The sequence below is a fragment of the Eptesicus fuscus genome, chromosome 18, assembly GCF_027574615.1.
Source record: "Eptesicus fuscus isolate TK198812 chromosome 18, DD_ASM_mEF_20220401, whole genome shotgun sequence".
NCBI lineage: Eukaryota > Metazoa > Chordata > Mammalia > Chiroptera > Vespertilionidae > Eptesicus > Eptesicus fuscus.
In genome coordinates, this window is record NC_072490.1 from 24,637,136 (window position 1) to 24,658,478 (window position 21,343).

The 21,343-nt window shown below is 46.0% G+C and overlaps 1 protein-coding gene across 3 annotated transcripts in view; it reads left to right on the forward strand.

The window, feature by feature from the left end:
* COLQ (collagen like tail subunit of asymmetric acetylcholinesterase) overlaps positions 1-21,343 on the forward strand; it is a 54,915-nt gene that overhangs the window by 13,032 nt on the left and 20,540 nt on the right. The window contains exons 1-6 of one of the 3 annotated variants that reach the window (XM_008153317.3): positions 7,623-7,713; positions 12,522-12,634; positions 13,728-13,829; positions 17,153-17,197; positions 17,529-17,555; positions 19,576-19,647. In XM_008153317.3, coding sequence (XP_008151539.3) covers positions 7,638-7,713; positions 12,522-12,634; positions 13,728-13,829; positions 17,153-17,197; positions 17,529-17,555; positions 19,576-19,647 — 435 coding nt within the window. In that variant the 5' untranslated portion in view covers positions 7,623-7,637. Of the gene's footprint in view, positions 1-7,622; positions 7,714-12,521; positions 12,635-13,727; positions 13,830-17,152; positions 17,198-17,528; positions 17,556-19,575; positions 19,648-21,343 lie in introns of those variants that run through there. The other 2 variants (XM_028129474.2, XM_054729645.1) reach the window with 2 other exon arrangements.

The following is a 21,343-nucleotide window of genomic DNA, read 5'->3' on the forward strand; positions in this document are numbered from 1 at the left end:
TATTAATTTGCATACTCACTCCTGATTGGCTGGTGGTTGTTGTGAAGGTACGGTCAATTTGCATATTACTCTTTTATTAGTGTAGATGACATTTTCCAATGGAATGCCTGCAAGTGGTGGCTGATTTGACAAATATACTCAATTTTCTGACCAGACACCCATCTGCTGCCATTTTGCATTTTGTTCAATTTTTTTCTAAATGAGGCAATAAAGTCCACTTAATTGATTCAGATCCTCTGTTATTATTACCATGTTTACATTTGTCTATCTCTAAATTAGTTCTAAATATTGAGATACATACCTTTTGATATACTTCCCATTGATCAAATGACCAATAGTTATTGCACCTCCTGCTTACTCTATACTTAACTATTATATTGAACAAGAAGATTCATAAGACAAACTTAGAGGAGCTCATAGTCTATTTGTGACATTAAAATACCATAGATGAAATAGTTAATGAGGAGTGAAGTGCATCACTGTGGTAGGGTCTCAGACACACAGGTAGTTTGAGTTTCTATGAGAGCAGAGCAATTAGGACAAGGAAATAACTGATCTGGGTTCAGGTCACAACCCCACCACTTACCTGGGCATTTCTTTGAACCTCAGTTTACTGATCTATCAAATGGAGGAAATATTAACAAGCCTGAAGGCTGTTATAGGCCAGTGCTTAGCACATAATAAATGTTCAGTATTTGTTACTGATTATTGTTATGGTTGGCATTTGCAAGCTACATAACGATAATTTAAAGCATGTTTTTATTGTCTGCTTTAGGTCAGATAGAATATCTTCTGGAAAATCAACAACCAAAAAACTTACACCAGAATAAATTATAAATGAATTGGGATTTAAATATAAAATTATTAGAAGAATCCCTGGGGGATTTTTGGAATAACTTGAGTCTGTAGAAAAACCCAGAAGCCATTGAAAAATAAAAGGCTTCTACAATAAATTCTACTACCTAAAAAAATTGTATGGGAAAAACAACAAAAAATAAAGCCCAAAGGCCAAAACAAACTGGGAAAATATTTGCAAGTCATATAATAAAGTACCATTTTCCTTACATATAAGAAGAAGAAAAAAAAAAAGACCAGAAACCTCATGGAAAAATGAAAAGGGTACATGTGAAAAATCTCCAGTCTCATTCACTATAAGAGAAATGCGAATTAAAACCACACTGAAAATACCATTTTTTGTCTATCAGATGGGCAGAATTCAGGTCTGACATCTCATGTGCTAATGAAGGTGTGTGGAAACAGAAATGCTCATCCTCTGCTCATGGGAGGGATGTGGCTTGTTGGAGGCTTTGTAGAGATGAACTAGCCTACATATGTACAAATTACAAACTTACACACTCTTTGGCCCAGCAGCTCTATTGTAGGAATTCATACAATGGACATGCTTCCAACATGCACAAAGATGCATGCAGAAGATGCATACAAACTTACACACTCTTTGGCCCAGCAGCTCTATTGTAGGAATTCATACAATGGACATGCTTACCAACATGCACAAAGATGCATGCATAATTTATTTTGTTGTATAATGTTTTATATCAGCAAATGCTTACACACCACCCAAATGGTTTCAGTATGGGTCAGTTTCGGGGCAGGGTGAACAAACTATGGTTCTTCTAAGTGAAGGAATATTATACAGCCATAGGAGGGAATGTGGATGCATTTATGTAGCTACACAGAATAATATTTTACAAATACCATGGAAAAACCGAGAGATGACCATATATGTATATTATTATATGGCTAGGACTCGCAGTACTCTGTTGAATAAGTGTGGTAAAGTGGACATCTCTGTTTTGTTTCTGTTCTTAGGGGAAATGGTTTTAGTTTTTCTCCCTTAAGTATGATGTTGGCTGTAGGTTTTTCGTATATGGCCTTGATTATATTGAGGTCTGATCCCCCTATTCCCACTTTGCTGAGAGTTTTTATTTTAAAAAAGGGTGTTGGTTTTGTCAAATGCTTTTTCTGCATCTATTGATATGATTTTGCGATTTTTGTCTTTCAATTTGTTTATGTGATGTATCACATTTATTGATTTGCGAATATTGTACCCAGTCTTGCATCCCTGGAATAAATCCCACTTGGTCATGGTGTATGATCTTTTTAATATATTGCTGGATCTGATTTGATAATATGTTGTTGAGGATTTTAGCATCTGTGTTCATGAGGGATATTGGTCTGTAATTCTTTTTCTTTGTAGTGTCTTTATTTGGTTTTGGAATTAGGCTAATACTTTGTTCAGCCGAGAAGCTCAGTGGTTCAGTTGAGTCCAAGGAGCTCAGCCTGAGGTCCTCCTCTTTCTGGAATTCAAGAATTTGAGTGACTCACATGGACTGATGTGTAGAAATGTCTGTTTGTGCCAGTTGGCATCCAGGGGCCACCCAGGGACCCCACTCCCTCCCTGCCATCTGCTGTGAAACCTCAGATAGCAAACACTGGCGTTGGTGGGCCAGGGATGGGTGGCTCTAGGGAAAGGGTTAAGTGAGCCATGTGGTTTTGAATCACAAGTGCCTTCAGAGCTAAGATGTCACTATGGAAAAATAAAGGCATGGAAATGTGATGGTTGGAAACACAGGGTCTTTCCACTCCGCCCCAGTTGTCAGCAGGTGTTGGAAATAACCCACCCTTTGGGCCCGATGCAGCTGGACGGTTTTGTCTCTGACCTATGGCAAGATCTCCAGAATAACTGTAGAAACTTGGCCTCCCCTGTCAAGCTGTAGCAGAAGATTTAATAGCACTCGCAGATTTATGCTGGCCGGTGTAATCAAATTCAGAGCCAAGGCGCAGCCAGCCTTGGGGAGGTTTCTTGATGTTCCTTGGCTCCTAATAACATTGTCTCCTCCTTCCTCTCTATTTACCATATACCATTTGGTCAAATTAAAACTTGAAGTCAAGAAAGCAGATGCCTTCCTCTAGATAAGGTCCAAAAAAATTCCCTTGTGGGAGGAAAGAGGAATGGATCTGTCTCCTTGAATCTGTACACAGAGGAGTCACTTTTGATATATGATTTACCAAAATAATGACCAATAAGGGATGATTTTCTTTCATCCTGCAGCTGGGGCAGACTTTTCCTCCTCAAAGCATTTCTACAAGGGGCAGAGGAGAATGTCTTTCTCATTTTTTGTGTGGAGATTCAATTAGCTGCTGATGGTCTCCATAAGGAGTGGCTCCAGGCTCCTTCAGGCAATGTCGGTGTCCTAGCTCTGTGCAGCTCCACGGCCTCCAGATATTTGCCAACAGAGATGTTGGACCAACCCATCCCCAATCCTAACCCTTGTGAAGGTATCCTCTGACTCTCTGTTGCCTACCTAAAATTATTTTATTCTTTTTTATTATGAAAATTTTTAAACATTCCAAAAAAAAAGTGGAAAGAATTGTCCATGGAACACCACTGTTAAGGACTGAATTGTGTAACGCCCCAAATCCAAAATTTGAAACCTTAACCCCAATACTTCAATGTGGCTGTATTTGGAGATGAGGCCTTTAAAGAGGTGATAGGTTAAATGAGGACGTAAGGGTGGGCCCTAATCCAATATGACTAGTGTCCTTAGAAGAAGAGGAAATTTGGACAGTGACACCAGGGATGTGTAAAGAGAAGACCGTGTGAGGACACAGTTAGAAGGCAGCCATCTGCAAGCCAAGGAGAGAGAGAGAGGCCTCAGAAAAACAAAAAACAAAAAACCTTCCAACACCTTAATTTGCACTTCCAGCTTTCAGAAGTGTTAAAAATAAAATTCTGTTGTTTAACATGCCCCCATCCCCCTGGTACAATATGCCCACTGCATGGATTCTATAGTCATTACCATTTTGCCATATTTATTCTATCATATATTTGTTTATCCATCCATCTTATTTTTTGATGGATTTCAAAATGAGTTGCAGATCCTTTGCCCACTTTGAAGACTAAACTATTCAATGGAGAGGGTAAATGCACATTTGATTGAAGGCCAGTAGCACATATGATTGACCCCTCTTTGTGGCCGGGATACTGAGGGAGGCAACTACAACCCTACAATGTGAGTTTACAAACCAAGAGACGGGGACCCAAAGATGAGTCACTGTAAGGCTTGATTAGGAAGACATGGAACTGGGTGGGTGTTGGTAAGCTCCTCCAACTTCAGCTGGTGGAGGCCGAGGCTGCCATTTGTGCTGAGGTTCTCTACGCATTCTCTTTGGCTGGTGGGAGGGAGTTCACTACTTCATGCTGATAACCAAGTCTTTAGAAGTCTCCTGGGTTAGACATCTGGATTTAATCCTGGTTTAGTACCTACTGGCTGTGTGTGTCCTAAATCTCTGAGCCTTGTCTGAAAATGAAGATGATAGTGCTAATACATACTTGTGGGTTGTTGTAGAGATCAGAAGGACAGTGAATGCTTACAGAATGCTTCCCATGGTTGGCACCTCAGGGAATGCTGTCTGCTGGGATATGCAAGCACCCACATTTTAGTGACTTGATCTAATCAAAATTTCTGCTCACTTAGCTGTCCAGTGTCCCTGTTATAGGGATCTCCTCATTGACATTCTCTCTCCACTGACCTAACAGGATTCTTGCTAAAACTGGACTCTGCAAGGATAGGCACGGAAGCCCAGTTCAAAGCTTTGTTGAGAGCCTGGCCAACATTTGGTCAAGGAGAGAGTCTTTGTCAGTGGGAAGGTAAAACGCATGTGCTCCAACTTACTCCTCTGCCCACCTAGGTTTGGGTGGGATAGTCAACTTGAGATGCCCTGGGGCTGGTGGGAGCCCAGGCTCTGTCCCCAAAATTCAGATGGCTTTGCCTCGCACTGGGAACTCCGGGCCCTTGGGAGGGGTGCTGGGCTCTCCATGCCACACAATCTCCCTGCACAGCCAGGGTAGGAGACACAGCAGGGGAAGATGCAAGGCAGGCTTCGCTTTGGTGGGGATCAGCAGGAAGCAGGCCTGCATATGCCAACAGTGGGGACAGAAGTTTCTGGAACAGTGCCCAGGGAGGCGGAATTCCAGAAGTGGTCTTCTGACGTGGTTGATAAATACCAGAGCTGCAATTAAGACAAAATACTGTGAATATGACACCTGCTGACAGCTGCAGGAAGATCCGGAAACTTTTATTATGAATTATATTTGCAGGCAGCCCTGCTGTGGTGAGCTGGTGCTTGGGCCGAGGAACCTGAAGGAACTCAACAGGCCAGCTGCCTCGAGGGCAAGGGTTGCCCTCCAAGGGAGAATGGGGGAGAGTGTGGTCATCCCCATTCAGGACCCTTTGAAGGACCACTGTATCTCAATCCTTGATAGAAGCCACAACTGGAAAGGGCTTAGAGCTCATCTTGTCCAATGCTACCAAGGCCCAGTGGAGAAGTGAGTTGTCCAAGGTCACACAACATGTTTCTGACCACACCAGGGCTGGAGACCAGGATTCCTTATCCCAAGCTGGCTGTAGGGTAGTTAACAGTCGTCAAGCATTTGACTTAAGGAAATTCAACTGTTAGTTCTTTGAGAGACAGAGTCAGAGAATGAGACAAAGTTAGAGATAGGGAGACACAGAGACAGGGTGTGAGGTGAGACAGGAGAGTTGCAGAAGTCAGAGCGTTGTAGAAAGAAAGAAACAGAAAGAGACATTCATGAGCCTGAGTCATTAGGTTCCACATAGAGGTTTGAGCACCAGCAGGGTTGGAAAGGACCTCAGAGGTCATCTAGTTCGGTAGCCGGCATTTTTATAATGATGGAACAAAGGTTAAGTTGAGTGGTTTACTTGTATAAACCCTTTAAGGAAAACTGCAATGCCAAATGGCAAAAAATAAATAAATAAAGATGTTTGTTACTAAAAGTGGCAAAACTTCGATTTCTAAGGGTTTTTTAAATTAGGTTTGAAAAATGAGGAGCTGCAGGAATATAACCCAGCATGGGGGGGTGGGGGATTTGAGAAAATGTGAAGCAGATATTTCTGCAACTGTCTGAGATTCAAGATGGAGCACCCATGCCCTCTGTGCTGCTTTCTCTAATGTCTTAGACTCTGTATTTCTGAGAAATGCCCCAGAGAAGGAAAAGAGCCTAACCCTTTCTTCCCTCACTCTTCCCATCTTGTTACTATCAAAGCTCTGATTTCAAAGCTTAGCTCAAATGCCACCTCTTCCAGGAAGCTTTTCCTGATTTCCCTCTTGAATTCTCTGCCCCAGCTGGTACTCATCACTTCCTGCTGTTAGTCCCCTCTAGACACCCAGCTCCACGTTAGCCTCTTTCCTTTGCCCATCTTGTATAATAGTTACCTTTGCACATATTGATAAAAGAGCCCCTGTTCTATGCCAGGAACTCCAACGGCCTTAGCTCTAATCCTCACAGCAAAGCAGCAAGGTGTGTTTCATTATACCCACTTCACAGAGAAGAGAGCTGAGATGCAGAGGGGGTGATCATTTCCTCAAAGTCAAACAGCTAGTAAGTGGCAAAGCCAGGACTCCAGCCCGAGTTTGCCTGACTCCAGGGCCTGTACTCTTTCCACAACACTGAACAAGGGCAGGATCTGTGTCTAGTCATTGTGTCTTGTACACATTTGGTACTCAGTGTGTGGTTCTGAATGAATGGAAGAGTAAATGTATGAATGAATACAAGAATTACCCTTCCTTTGAAGGCTATATCTCGGAAGTCAACAAACTACAGCCTGGGTTCCAAATCCAGCTTGTCTCCGATTTTTACAAGTAAAGTTTTATTACCAGCACAGCCATACCCATTCCTTTATGTATTGTCTATGGCTGCTTTTCATGTACAACATGAGTTATAACAGAGGCTATGTGGCCCATGGAGCCTAAACTATTTTCTATCTGGCCCCTTCCAGAAAAAGTTTACTGACTTCTGCTATGGTCTTTACTAAGCTGGTTAAAACAACAGTGCTTATTGCTAAATACTAATATTCTTATCTTTATGATCTGGAATAGTGTTTGTGTGTGGGGGGTATGCATGTGTGTGTGTGCATGCTTGTGCATTGTATACATGTATCTTGTATATGCCCCTTTATTATTTTATAGGCAGGCTTCATCTAAAAGGTTTACCCCACATGCCCTTTGGAAATTTATAATATTTATAATATATATAAATTAAATTTATAATATATATAAATTAAGTTTAGCTTGGTTGGCAGCACCTTGGCAGAGACATGGTGAAGACCAAGGGACCCTGGAAGCCAAGACCTTCCCTGAAGCAGAGGAGGGCAGACTCCCTGGGCAATGGCAATGGGTGTGGATTTTGAAGCTTGCCAGCACAGTATTGTCACGGCAGTGTTTGAGCCGAATGAAAAGCAGCCTGTGTGATCGCTTACACCCTGTTTCATCTCTGCTCCCAGTGGCAGTCAGTATCCCAGGCTCCCAACCTCACCTCCTCCCCTGGGCCAAGAGCACTCTTTCTCTCCCAAGCCGCCCCCTAGTGCAGCCTCCCGAGAGGCCAGCACACTGCTTACCATTCCTGCTCCCGGGAGCTCAGGACTGGCCTCTGGACCGTTGGCATCTGGACCAGGAGCAGCACCAAAGCAGGGATTGGCCAACTCCCACCCCAAGTGCCCGGCAGGCCAGGCACTGGGACCTCTCGGGGGCGTGCCAGATCTCAGCCTGTCACCAGCATGTGCTCCCTGGCCAGTCCGCCTTTGGCCTTGCCCACAATGACAGGCCCATCACTCAGCCTCACTCATCTGCTCACCATCTCAGGACTGCTCTGTTACTCAGCTTGCTGCTTGGGTGAGTTGTGTGAGTGTGTGTGTGTGTGTGTGTGTGTGTGTGTGTGTGTGGCATGCATGTGCAGTTACATGTGTGTATGCATTGTTTGGGAAAAAAATACTCTCAGAAAGCAGACTTGTTTTGGGAGCCTGCAGCAGCCTTTAAATCTTAAACTTCTCAGCCAGTGTTGGAATCGCAACCTAAAGGGTTTGACAGTGGAGTTGGGGGGGAAGGAGGTTGGCATACATGCGTGTGTGCGTGCGTGTGTGTGCGTGTGTGTGTGTGTGTGTGTGTGTGTGCGCGCGTGCCCCTCTCTTGACCTTGACTTCAGAGAGGCAGGCTGGCAGCTGCTGTTGCCGTGGCTCTGGAGTAACACCGTGTTCTGTGGTCTGGGGCCAGCCCTCGTTCGGGGGGCCTAGAAGCTCTCTGTCATGCTCCCCCTGACTGGACTGGGTCATGCTGCTCACCACCCCAGGGGCCGGAGCCACCAAACTGCCCAATTGTTGTGGGTTCTGTCCTCACCTGCCCATCCCGCCCCACCTGCTCAGGAGTAAATTGGAAGATGGCAAATTCTTAAATACTCTTTCAGAGAGGTTCAAATACCTTCCACTTTTAGGATCAAAATTTGTTTCAAGGTGTATGTGGTATGGGTGGGGACTGAAGGAAAGTTGTAGGGTGACATCTTCTCTGGAATATGTGAATTGGGGAAAACCAGGCAAATTGCAGCCAGAAAAAAATGAGAACTTGACTGTAGCTGAGCCATCTCATTCAGGGTTCAGACACTTAGTGATGTTGCGCTTATCACCTTTCTTCTCCTCTTCACGGACTCCTTCTCAAAAAGGCAGGGGAAGGCCCAAAAGCTGGAGGAGGAGGAGGAGGAGGAGGGGGAGGAGGGAAAGGAGGAGAAGGAGGGAAAGGAGGAGAAGGAGAAGGAGTAGGAAGGTGAATGGTCTACCAACTGCACGAGCAGTTGCAGAATAGTTAGCATGTAGCTGCATCTGTCATTTTCCCAACCTGCAAAGACAGGATGTTTATGTCATTTTTCTCCTTTGGTGGCTTCTAATGACACCTTTGCTTGATTTGAGGGGGTGCCTCTCGATGTAAAAAAGGAGGTAGAAACAGAAAGGGCTGTTTGTAGTGCCCTAGTCATGGGCTGGACTTGTGAGTGGGAGATCCAGATGGACACGGTGTTGATCCTGGTGTCAGGTGCATAAAAAGGACTGGGAAGATTGTTTGGGCCAAGCTCCTTGTGGTCCAGGTGGGGAAACCGAATCTCAGATTGAAAAGGGAGCTGTGCCATGTCACAGGGTCACTTGCATCCGGACTCACACTCTTTGATCCAAGTCCCTATCTTTCCAAGAGTAAGTTGGAGTGAGTCACTTTCCAAGGATGTGCCCAGAGTCAAGAGGGTATTGAGTCCAAAGGGCAAAGCCGGCATCAGCCACAGCAAAACAACCTCAATCATTTGCCCAAACCCCACATTGGACTCGGCATGTTTCTGCCTGTGATTTGGCACTGCAGTGGCCACGCACAACATGACTTCGGTGCCTTTGAGTCAGGGCAGGTGGCCCTAAAATTCGGTCATTGTGGGCATTTCCAAGGCAGCTGGCAGGGGCTGAGCCACATGGTGCAGACAGGTTTCTGCTCCCCATGCACATACACTCAGGGTTTTTCCATCATAGCAGAGCCGGCTGGGGCTTTTCCAGCCTGGACCCTGAGCTCAGACACGATTCCATGGAGGCAGCATAGTCCAGAGAGAGAGCCACAGGCCACTCAGATGACACCAAAATAGACATGTGAAGTCCTGGCTTAGTTGTCTGGGAAGAGGCGGGGGGTGGGGGCAAGCTGTTCCCAAACATGTCCACCTGATGGAAATATTCTGAGTTGGAATGAGCTGTAAATAAACTAGACTGTGCTAAAAACAAACATCTCCAGGGAGTTTGGGGGAGGGGGCAGAAATAGATGGTCTTCACCTGCTGAAAATGAAGTAGGTCAGGGGGGAAAGGGATGGGTGGGTGGGGTGAACCATGCAGATGCCTCTGCAGGAAAAGCAACCAATAATTTATGTTCACTGAAGAGTTCTCCGGTTTCCGGGAAGAAATGAGAGGTGATTGCTGTAAGCAATGCAGAGTCTTTCATCAGTGGAAGGTCACACAGGGCGTGGGGTGAAGGGAGACTTTGCCGGCCATGTATGGTCTGCAGAAATAAATGGTCAGGAGTGCACGTGAGCCACGTGAACCTGCCAGCTCCCCAGGTGTTTGCTGCTGGGAGGGGCTTTGCGCATCCTCAGCCCTTAGCTGTCTGCTGAGGCCAAGGGGAGGCAGAGGAGGCACTGCAGCTGGGGGACCCTGAGAGGGTTCTTGCATGCTGGTGGGTGTCAACCACCCTCCTGCACACACCTGAGACGGAGTGGAGCAAGGGAAGCTGCCCACTCCTGGCTTTAGGGAAGAAGCTAGAAGAGTGATACCGTTGGCATTAATGTCAAGTTTTATAATAACATAGCTGTGTGAGTTTACCACTGAGAAAAAGAAAAGCAGCCCAGGACAGCTGGAGCAGGCCTGCTACTCAGAGCCAGGCCACGCACTCTCCTGTTGAACGTAAATGATCTCACAGAACATCAGACAAGGTCACTCTGCACCTGTAACGGATCAAGAAAATAAGGCCACTCTGTCCCCATGTCAGACACAGACAAAATAAGACTATCAACCAGCCACAAAAATGACCCACTGTCCCTCTATGCTTGCTAATATGAGTGACTACTGCTGCCTGGCCAGTCCCAGCATCAGTCTCCCTCCCTTCTCTTCCTCTAGCTAAGATTTAACCCTTTGCACTTGCTTGCTTTTTTCTCCATTCCTGCTACTGATGCTAACCATGTTGAGTCACACTCGACATCCGAGTGCAAAAGGTTAAGATAGTCATAGACACGCCCTGTTACCAGGATGCTCCCTCATTTTCCCTGGAGTGTGTGCCCCTCTTTGCAATGAGTCAATAGAGACAGCTGTGTTCAGCTACAGGTGTGTTCCTGGTGGTCTTTGGATGAAGGGCACTGGTACTGTCAATCTCAGGTAGTTGCTACGGGGGCCCTTTGCCCTCTTCTTCTTAGATCCTGATCTTTATTTCCACCCACACTGGAGTCACAGTGTAGAAATCTAGGGGAAGGATTCTGGAACCAGACTGATGGGTTGCAGTCTGGCTCTGTCCCTTCCTAGTTGTATGACCTTGGGCAATTACTTCACCTCTTTACCTCAGTTAAGTGATCTGTAAAATGGGGGTGATGAGATGGTGATGATAATAATAATAGTACTTAACTCTCAGGGTTGCATGAGGATCAGGAAATTTTATATGTGTGAAGCATTTAAATGGTGCCTGGGCCGAAGCCGGTTTGGCTCAGTGAATAGAGCGTCGGCCTGGGGACTCAAGGGTCCCGGGTTCGGTTCCGGTCAAGGGCATGTACCTTGGTTGCGGGCATATCCCCAGCAGGGGGTGTGCAGGAGGCAGCTCATCGATGTTTCTCTCTCATCGATGTTTCTGACTCTCTATCCCTCTCTCTTCCTCTCTGTAAAAAATCAATAAAATATATTAAAAAATAATAAAAACAAATGGTGCCTGGCATGTCATAAGTGGTTTTTAAAAAAATCTGTTCATCAAACATTTGAGGAATATCTAGGGTATGCTAGATACTGTTCTAGACCCTGGGGATGAAAATGGTTTCTACCCTCTGGGAAAGCACAGGTTAGTCAGAGAGATACAAGGAAACAGATTCACCCATGGATAAAGGTTAAAATAGGAGTGAACCCAAAGAAAAGCATAGCAGAACCCCTCAGCCTTAGCCTGGGAAGTCAAGGAAAGCTTCCTGGTGGAGGCTGCTCCTGACAATTCTTGATGTACAGTAAGTCTCCAGAATGTGAAAGGAGAAGGTGGGATATGAGCAGAAGGGTCTTGGCAGCTGCTCAAGCTTCACAAGCTTTACCATCAGGTCAGGGGCACCATTGAGGCATCTTCTGCCCTCCCCCCAAGGGCTAACCCAGTGTCTGGCAAAGCATGTGCTCAAATTAACAAATGTTTAACACAAAATTTAGCAGATTTCCCTACAAACTAGTGCTTCCTCCGACTTTTCCATCTCATACTCTGACCACTGTTACCCCGGGTCCCCTGCAACATCAAAAGTACCCTTGATTGTTCCCCCTCTTTCACTCCTACACCAGCCCTGGTTTTCTTCTCCTCAGTAACATGTACATCAAGAGATTCCATGTGACAATGAAGCTCTGAGGATCCAGGGTCCTCTCTTCTCTTCTCTTCGCACCCATGTATTAAGACATTTAACTGTAACTCTCTAGTGAGCATGGGTGACACAGAATGTGTGTGTAGTCTGAAGTCAAATATGTGTTTTAAACCATGGCTCATGGTCTTTTGTAATCAATGCTACTTCCAGCCCTGGCTGCCTCCCTCTCTGAACACTTCCTCCCAAACACAGTATCAAAGTCATTCACAATGACTTCCTTCTCCCCAACTACTGGGGGCACATATGAGTCTGTTTAACTTTGAATTCCTTGCCCCATCTACAAAGTGGCAAGTCACTTCCTGAAGAAGGAGAAATGGACCTTATAATAGTCAGTGTCCATGCCATTTGCTTATCTTACACATATCATCTCTCGAAGGCCAAGGGAGGCCTATGTCCAATAGCAAACAGGAGGTGCGCTCACATCTAACAGGTTGGGAATCAGATTGGGAAGTCTGGGGTGGCAGTGTGGGTCTCCTTGGGCTCGATGGGCATGACAGGGGCCCTAGCCCTGGCCCCATGCTAATGAGCAGCAGCTTTCTCTAAACAGCCCTTCCTGGCCTGGATCAGAAGAAGCGTGGCAGCCACAAAACATGCTGCCTGCTGACACCTCCTCCACCCCCCCTGTTCCCACCACCGTTCTTCAGAGAAGGCCGAAGTCCGGTGAGTACCTTAGGACATGTGAGGGAACAGAAACGGGGCTCGTCACTGCCCACCACCCCACCCCACTTCCCCATCCCTCAGTCAGCTTCCTCCAGAATCTTCTCTCATGTAGCAGGTTGAGCTGGGAAGGGATATTTTCCAGCTTCTGGTGATGTCCAATCTTCCTCTGTCTTCACTGAGTTATGGAGGGGATTCTTCTCAGCAGGGAACTGAATTTGGCCAAGTGTCCCCTCTTCCTGAAAACAATGAGGTGAATGGATGACTTTCTAGGCTCCCATGAGCTGCTCAGATATGGAATTTCCCCTTCTGTTTGTCTTCCCACCCAAGTATCTATGGAATTCCCTTCCGTGGCCTGTCTCAGACATAGACTGTTTCTGTGAGGTGACGCGGGAAATGGCCCTCCTGTAGCCAAACTGAGGTGTGAGAGGAAATAGAATTTGGAAAGAGCAGAAAAGGTGAAAGAAAAATCAGGATGTGGGGAGCTGACCTAGAAGACAACAGTCAGGGACCTGAGAGTCTTAGATATTTCCAGAAGCTCTTCGACTTGTACTGTCCAATACTGCCACTAGCCGTATGGCTATTGAGTTGAGCTGTGCATATAAAATACACACAGAATTGTGAGACTTCATATGAAAAGAAGACTGTAAAATATCTCATTAGTAATTTTTAAATATTGAATATGTGTTATAATGATATTTGGGGTGGACTGGGTTAAATAAAATATATTAAAATTAATTTCACTTGTTTCCTTTACTTTTTTAATGTGGCTACCAAAAAAAGTTAAAACTGTAGATGTGGTTTGCATTGGTAGCTCACATTTTATTTCCTTTGGACAATGCTGTCCCAGACATTGGATAGATACCCCTGAAATGAGCTTCCTAACTCCACCATTGTAGCTCTGTAATCCATTCAAGCCAGGTGTGTCTCAAGAGCAGATGAGAGAACAGACACTGGTGGCCAGGAAGGTCATCTTAGGATACCCATTGGGTTGTAAGAGAAGCGCCAGTCTATGAAGCACGTCTGTGTCAAGGGTGGTGACCCTTCTTCTGTCCCCCAAGGCTGACCTATAACCCTGTATTGCTTTGCATTGAAGCTTCTCTCCCCAGACATGAAGAATCTCATCCTGGAACTGGAGACCACGAAATCCCCGTGTGTCCAAGGATCGCTCGGCTCCCCTGGGCCTCCTGGCCCCCAGGTTGGTGCATTCCACCAGACCTCTTCTCCTCTCCAGCTGTCTTCTGTTTAGAGAAGTGAAACCTCGTAGAGATGCCCGTTCTAATGTGATATGGGGGCTGTTTTTCCTTCTCTAGCTCACCTCCAGCTCCAGAGCACGTGAATAGAACACTGGTTCTTTAGGTGAATTCTGGCCTCCCAGTTTTGGTTTCCTCATTCATGCAATGAGGATAATAATTGTCCCTGCAGTACTGGACTTAGGGTGGGGGATCAAGTGAGATGCTGCCTAGATGGATGTGGTTATTATTATAGCTACCACAAAACAGTTGATGACAATGGGTTGCCCCTTACGTGGGCATTGACCCCATTCAGTGGACCCCATAGGCACCTGCATCCAATGCAGGAAAGTGGAGGCAAAGATGAACCTGTTACCTTGAGCCCACTTGACCCAGATACAGCTACCAAACAGCCTACCCCTCGCCAGCAAAGTTAAAGGGAATAATGAGGAACAGGCAAAAATACTAGAGAAAGGGTTTCTAGGCAGGCAAAGACACCTTGTCACAGATTCCTGGCTTCCCTGACTGCCTGGGTGGGGGCTCCCCCAAGGAGGAATGTCCCCTAGCCTGGGGCTCTGGGCCTGCCATGGGGAAAGGGAAAGAGGGAACAAGGAGCAATCAGTCTCCCAAGTGCCTTAGGGGTTATCTCACCCTCCTGGGTCACCCTGCCGTGGCTTCTGTCCAGGAAGACTGAGAGACCCACTCCTCTCCCTGGTTACAAAGCCCCACATGAGGAGACCCGACCTGTATCTCCTGCATCATCTCATGCCACCAATTCTGTCCACTCGCAGCCACCATGTGTCTCAGGTCCTCAAGCACACCGAGCTTGTTCCAGCCTTAGGGCCTTTACGCTGGTGGCTCCAGCTATTTGGGATGTTTTTCCTTCTGATTTTTACCATGGCCAGCTCCTTTGTCGCCTCCTTAGCAATGCCTTTCTCAACCACCCGAGCCTTCCCCATCACTCTCCACCCAGTGGCCTATTTTAAATCTCTGCCAATTTTTCTCATGTTATTATAGCTTCCTTATTAATTTTTTTGTTCCTAATCTCTTTGGTCTCCTCTCCATGAAATATAAGCTCTGTGGCTGGAGTTGGCAAACTATTGTCCATGGGTCAAATCCGGCTTGTTTTGGCAATTCAAGTTTTATGGTCTCTGGCTGCTTTTGTGCTACAAGGATGGAGTTGAGTAGTTGTGACAGAGTTGCTGTGTTAAAGGCACAGCCTAAGATATTTACTATCTGGCTCTTTATAGAGAAAGTTAACTGACCCTTGATCTTGGGAGCATTGTATTGTTCATAATATGTGCCCATCTACACCACCTCATGGGGTATAGTACGTTCTCCATAAATATTTGCTAAATGCAATAAGGAATATAGGACTCCGATCCCAGAGTTGACCAGAGGGGCCAGGAAGTCTGCAGACAGGCAAGATGGGCACCCTGAGGAGCACCACTCAGGTGGGTTGCTATCTTCCCACAGTCTATGCTGGCAGCTTTCAGGGTACAGGGAGACCCACAGACCATGGGCAAAGAAGGAGAATTCTCTGCTGACCAGCAGTTCCCCAGTCACTTGCTCATCTCTAACTTCTCACAATCCTATCTGAGTCACATGGGGGCTGTGCTGTCCAACTCCAGGCGACCATGCAACCACCTCCGTTCTCTTAGAACAGAGTGAATGCTGTCCCCACCAAAATGAGATCTGTGGACCAGCAATGTTGGCATCATCTGGGGGCTTGTTCCAGATGCAGAATTTCATCCTCCCCTCTCCACTACACCCCCCTCCATCATTCAATCAGAATCTGTATTTTAATAAGACACTCAGTGAATCATGAGAATGTCAGAGCTAGAGTGTGCTAGTAAAATAGTTCTAGCCCATTTTAAGAAATGGAAAAAACTGAGGCTTGGAAAAAATTGAAAGACTTGAACAAAAACTCTCTGTCCTTGTTGAAACCAGTTTGGCTCAGTGGATAGAGCGTCGGCCTGTGGACTGAAAGGTCCCAGGTTCGATTCTGGTCAAGGGCATGTACCTTGATTGTGGGCCCATCCCCAGTAGGAGGTGTGCAGGAGGCAGCTGATCGATGTTTCTCTCTCATCCATGTTTCTGACTTTCTATCCCTCTCCCTTCCTCTCTGTAAAAAATCAATAAAATACATTAAAAAAAAAAAAAAAAAACACCAAAAAACTGTCTGTCCTCCCCTCCCCAAAACAGAAGCAGAATAAACCAAAGGTGGTGGTTTCCAAATTTATCTGCACATTAGAATCCCCTGGGAACTTCTAAAATTCCTGATGCCTGTGCCACTGTCCTTGAGATTATAATTGGTCTGGGGCGTGGCCTGGTCTTTGGGATTTTTAAAAGATCCCCAGAGAATTCTAATGTGCAGATAGGCTTGGGAACCACTGAGGGGGCTGTTTGTCATTTAGAGACGAGGCTGATAAAATCGTATTTCAAACAGGCTTTGTGTTAGCCGAGTTCACCTGCAGATCTTGGGGATAAAGTAGTAGCCTTGGGGGGTGCGGGGGCGGGCGCGGTGGTTGATGGATTTCCTCTCTGCTGTATGGAGGAATTTGGAAACAGTTAACCAGCTGATCATTCCATGGACGTATGAGCAGAAAGCAGCATGAGCAGAAAGCAGCTATATTCTGCCATGGGTGTGCCAAGCCTTAGTGCAATGGTGCTAGAGTCCCTGAGCTGGAGTCAGCCCCACCCCCATGGCTGGGCAATTGCATAAAAATGCATTATTTACTCGCCCACGTTCTTAATGTCTTTTGCTGCACCTGGTACCCATAGATCCACCATGGGAATTTCTAAATCTCTGCTTCTACGTGCAAAGTGTAACTTCCCTCTTGTCAGCACCCAGGGAAGCTTGGTAAGAGCAACTGAAAAGATAGGAGAGGAGTGAAGCCTCTTGTTTTCAGCAAACAGCATTTCTTCACCTATCTTCAGTTGCTCTTGCCAAGCACTCTGGATATCCCAGGCAACCCAAGAATTCCAGGGAGAAAATTAAACTCACACAGAGTAGACATGAGCATTGCAGCCTTTGAACCATTGGAAACACAGTTCAGAGAAGCTAAAAGAGGGGGATCACAGAGGAGGAGACTGGGCTGGCATGCATAAGAGGGTCTTTCATGGGGTTTCTGGAGCCCCAATTCTGCATAGAGAGTGAGGCTGCTGTAGGAGTGTTCCAAGGGGATTCCCTCGGTCCTGCCTCCCTCACCTCTGTCCTTGGTAATTCCAGCCTGTTTTATTGTATTCTTGGTCTGATGTATACTTTCTTCGTTTCTTGGTTGTATAGGGTCCACCGGGGCATCCAGGGAAGACAGGACCAAAGGGAGAAAAGGTATGAGCCACTACTCTCTCCCACCCACCTCTCATTGGTAATTCCAGCCTGTTTTCTGGGGATGCCAGTAAACATTTTCTGGCTGAGATCTCAAGGCATGTGCTAATTCTGCCTTAGTGCACGAGGATGGGCTCCATGAGGACGGGGCTGCTGCTGCAGGTGTGGGATCCCACCAGTGTATTTTGGCTTGGCCCACTGCCATAGCAGGGGTGCTGAGTGGCCAAGCCACCAAGCCACATGGGCATGCCCGATCATCAGCCCTACTAAGCCCTCTGCTTCCAGAACTTCTCTTCCAAAGCAGCCTCCGATTACCTGCCTTTTCCACCCACAGGGGGAGCTTGGCCGACCAGGAAGGAAGGTATGGTCCATGTTGTCAGCATTACGTGGCAACTGTGTTCCGCGTGTGTGTGTGAGTGTGTGTGCACTCCTTGGGGTGGGGAACCAGCGGTACACTACTGCGGCCTCCAACCCATTGGACAGTGGTGGCACCACCATCCTGATGATGATAACAGCACCTTTGCTGTTTCTGCCTACTCCTTCGCTTGGGAGCTGGAGCCAGCTACTGCCAGGCATTTGGACTTCGTCCAGAGGCTGCCAAGCCCAGGCAGATTTCCCACAGCTTCAGAGCATCTCATCCTGCCTTCCATCAGAGAAACCCTCCAAGGCCCCAACCAGTAGCACAAAATGACTCTGTCTATTAGATTAAACCACAATAAAGTGCCAAACAGACAGAAACAAAAGCTTTTGCTGTAATAAATTGGAGTTACTTAAGGTCACAGGGACTCTGAGTGAACCAAACACATGTTATCAAGACTCTCATTACAGTCAGGGAGAAGAAAACCAGCAGCCATTCACTGTGGTCAATGGATGCTGATGCTGAAATTGTAGGTCTTGATGACAGAAGTAGGTACAAAACTTTGGCCAAGAAAGATGCCTGTGGTTCTAAATATAAATTACTATTTTTTGGTTGAATGTTTTATTCAAATAGTTTCACTATTAATTAGAGTCTCAAACAGACCTTTGGGAGGTAAATTTACAGCCCTTTAGGAAATGGATGACAACTCCAACCAAGGCACAGTGGTTGTCCAAATGGCTGGGCCAGAAAGGAATCTGCCATGATCTCCATGCTCAGAACTAAGGAAGGCCATGATTCATTAGTGATGTGTGCCATGGATGTGGGAGGCAAGAGTAGAAACTTGTACACATGCAGCACTTCGGGTTTCTTTTTGTTTGTTTATTTCTTTGTTTTCATTTATTTCAGAGAGAGGAAGGGAGAGGGAGAGAGAGATAGAAACATCAATGATGAGAGAGAATCAATTAGCTGCCTCCTGCATGCCCCTACTGGAGATGGAACCCAAAACTCAAGCATATGTCCTGACCAAGAATGGAACTGGGACCTCCTGGTTCATGGGTCGATGCTCAACCATTAAGCCACACCAGCTGGGCCACATGCAGCATTTGTGATCCCTGGTTAAGGGGCTGAGCCTTCCACATCTCTAGCTAGGCGAATTAAAATTAGCCAGTGGGTTCAAAGGTCAAGATAGACCCCAAATCCCTGCTCCCACTCTTTCTTTCAGGGCTTACTCTTCCATAGCCTCTGGCTTAGGTTGAGTTCCTTAGAAGCAGTGACAGAGATGGCACGTGCCATGTGCAAGTGAGTCGGTTATTAAGGGAGCTCTTTCAAGAGGAGTCTGAGAAGAGGGGCATCCAGATGGGGTGGGGAAGAAGTCCAATGTGGGAGTGGTATCAGGTGATGTCCAGCTTCAGCCTGATCCCTGGGGAGCTGTGGAGTAAGAATTGCACCACAGAGTGTCTTGCGTTGAGGTAAGGGAGCCAGGCTATTGGCTACAGAGAGGGGACATACATAAATCACTGGGCAGATCCAGTTGCCCACAGAAACTCCACAGTTGCAGGTTGCAGGAATGAGTTGTCACAGCAAGGAAGGTAGCCCCTGGGGGATGAGCACACAAAGCGGGTGAAAAAGATCTGGAGGGAGAACCAATAGCATTTGCTACTGCTTCCCAAACATAATCCTATGCCATCTACATCCCACCCTTGGGGAGAACCTATTGGAATGCAGAGGACAGTTGGGTGGGTGGAGGTAATAAAGATCGAAAAACCAAGAAGTTTAGAATCCCTTCTCTACCACCTTTTATTTCTTTAGTAGAATAAGATCTTGTGTGTTGACACAATGTCACACTAAGGGTTTTCACTTGTACCTAAGTGATCCAACTTTTTGGCTATAATTTTTGGAGATGAGGGTCTTGAGGCTCTACTTTAGAGGCCTCTTACTACTCCGGGCCCCAGAGACAAATCCTGTTTCCTGGAAGGAGGGAAACAAATCCAATTTTCCTGACTTTTGTTCTTTGACTTTAAAGGGTAGACCTGGCCCCCCGGGTGTTCCTGGTATGCCTGGGCCCATCGGCTGGCCTGGCCCTGAAGGACCCAGGGTAAGTGTGGTGCAATCTCAGGGCTCATGTAGTATCGGAATGTGAGGGAGAAGACGGCGGCTCCCTGGCCCCTGGCACACAGTGAGTGACACTCATCCTCAAGAGGGGGCGGAAGAAGAAAGCATAAGGACTATCCATAGGCCCCCAAATATTTCCTCCTTCACTTGAACTGCAAGACCTCAGTCTAAAGCTCTGCAGGGGGAGAAATGAGGAGCTGCTGACCTCTTTCACAGGGGCCCTGATTCTCCTTTGTCCTGAAGGGTTAGCATGTGATTCTTTGGTTTCCCTGAGATGACCTAAGAGGGGCTTGTGTCTGGAAAGCTGTTGGCCTGTCATGCTGATCTGGCTGGAGGTGGAGGGTTAAGGGAGTTGGAGTTGGCTGACTGGAACAACTAAAGCCCTACATTCAGAGAGGGATCACCAAATGCTGATGAATTCCCTTCCTCAGACAGGTTATGGAAAACTAACACGCCCACTCCCATGCCTTTGCTTACATTCTACTCACTTTGGTCATAGATCATGGCGTGTAGAGACCATGACTTAGGCAGGTGAATGTCACTATATAGTCTGATTGACTTACTGGCAGAATTTATAAGGGGATAGAAAACTGTTCCCAATCCTTGTAAGTGAAGTCCCAAGGATATGTCTTAAAAATCAACTGTATAAAAAGGAGACATATGTAAAACTTTAGACAATAAAAAAAAATCAACTGTATAAAGCTGAGCCATCCAATATGGCAGCATTAGATATATGTGGCTATTGAGCCCTTGAAATGTGGCTTATGCAACCGAGGAACTGACTTTTTTTAACTTTAATTAAGTTTAAATTTTAAAACTTTTGCCTAGCTCAGTTATTTGAAAACATTTAAGTATGTGAAGTATGTGAATCTGCTTCTTCAACTATAAATTTTATGAACTCTGTATAGAGATCATGCATTTTGGATGAAAATTTAGTGCCTGAATTGAGATGTGGTTTAAATGTATAGTGCACAACAGATTTCAAATATTTATCTTGAGAAACAGAATGTAAAACAGCTCATTAATAATTTTTCTATTGACTACATGTTGAAATGATAATTAGATTAAATTAATTACAGTAAATAAAATATATTGTTAAAGTTAATTTCACCTGTTTAGTTATAGTTTTAATGTGACTTCTAAAAATTTTTTAAATGAAGTATGTGGCTCACCTTATATTTCTACTGGATAGCACTGGTATAGTTTTTTAGCACAGAGGGTGCTGCAAGTTCCAACTGCAAATGATTCTGAGGGGCAACAGAACTCACCCATGAGTCTTAGCTCCCTGCCTTCATCGTACACACCCAGAGGATGATGTTCACTCTACTTGGTTGCAACCCTAGGGTGAGAGTATATGGAGATGTCTGAAAGATCCACCCTATGCAAAGAGCAAAGCAGGTGAAGTTTTTTGGTGCTGACACCTTGTCCTCTGGGGCCCCATGCCCCATGATCTCCCCCTCCCCTACCCTCCTACAGCCTTCTCTAAGAAAAGATCAAGCATTATTCCATTAAAGCATCTTAGTGATAATTTGAATTTAGTTTTAGAGATCTGCTCTGCCTGGGGAATTTCATTTCATATTTAATCTTAAACTAGAGGCCCAGTGCACAAAATTTGTGCAGGGAGGGTGTGTGTGGTGTCCCTCAGCCCAACCTGCACCCTCTCCAATCTGGGACAACCT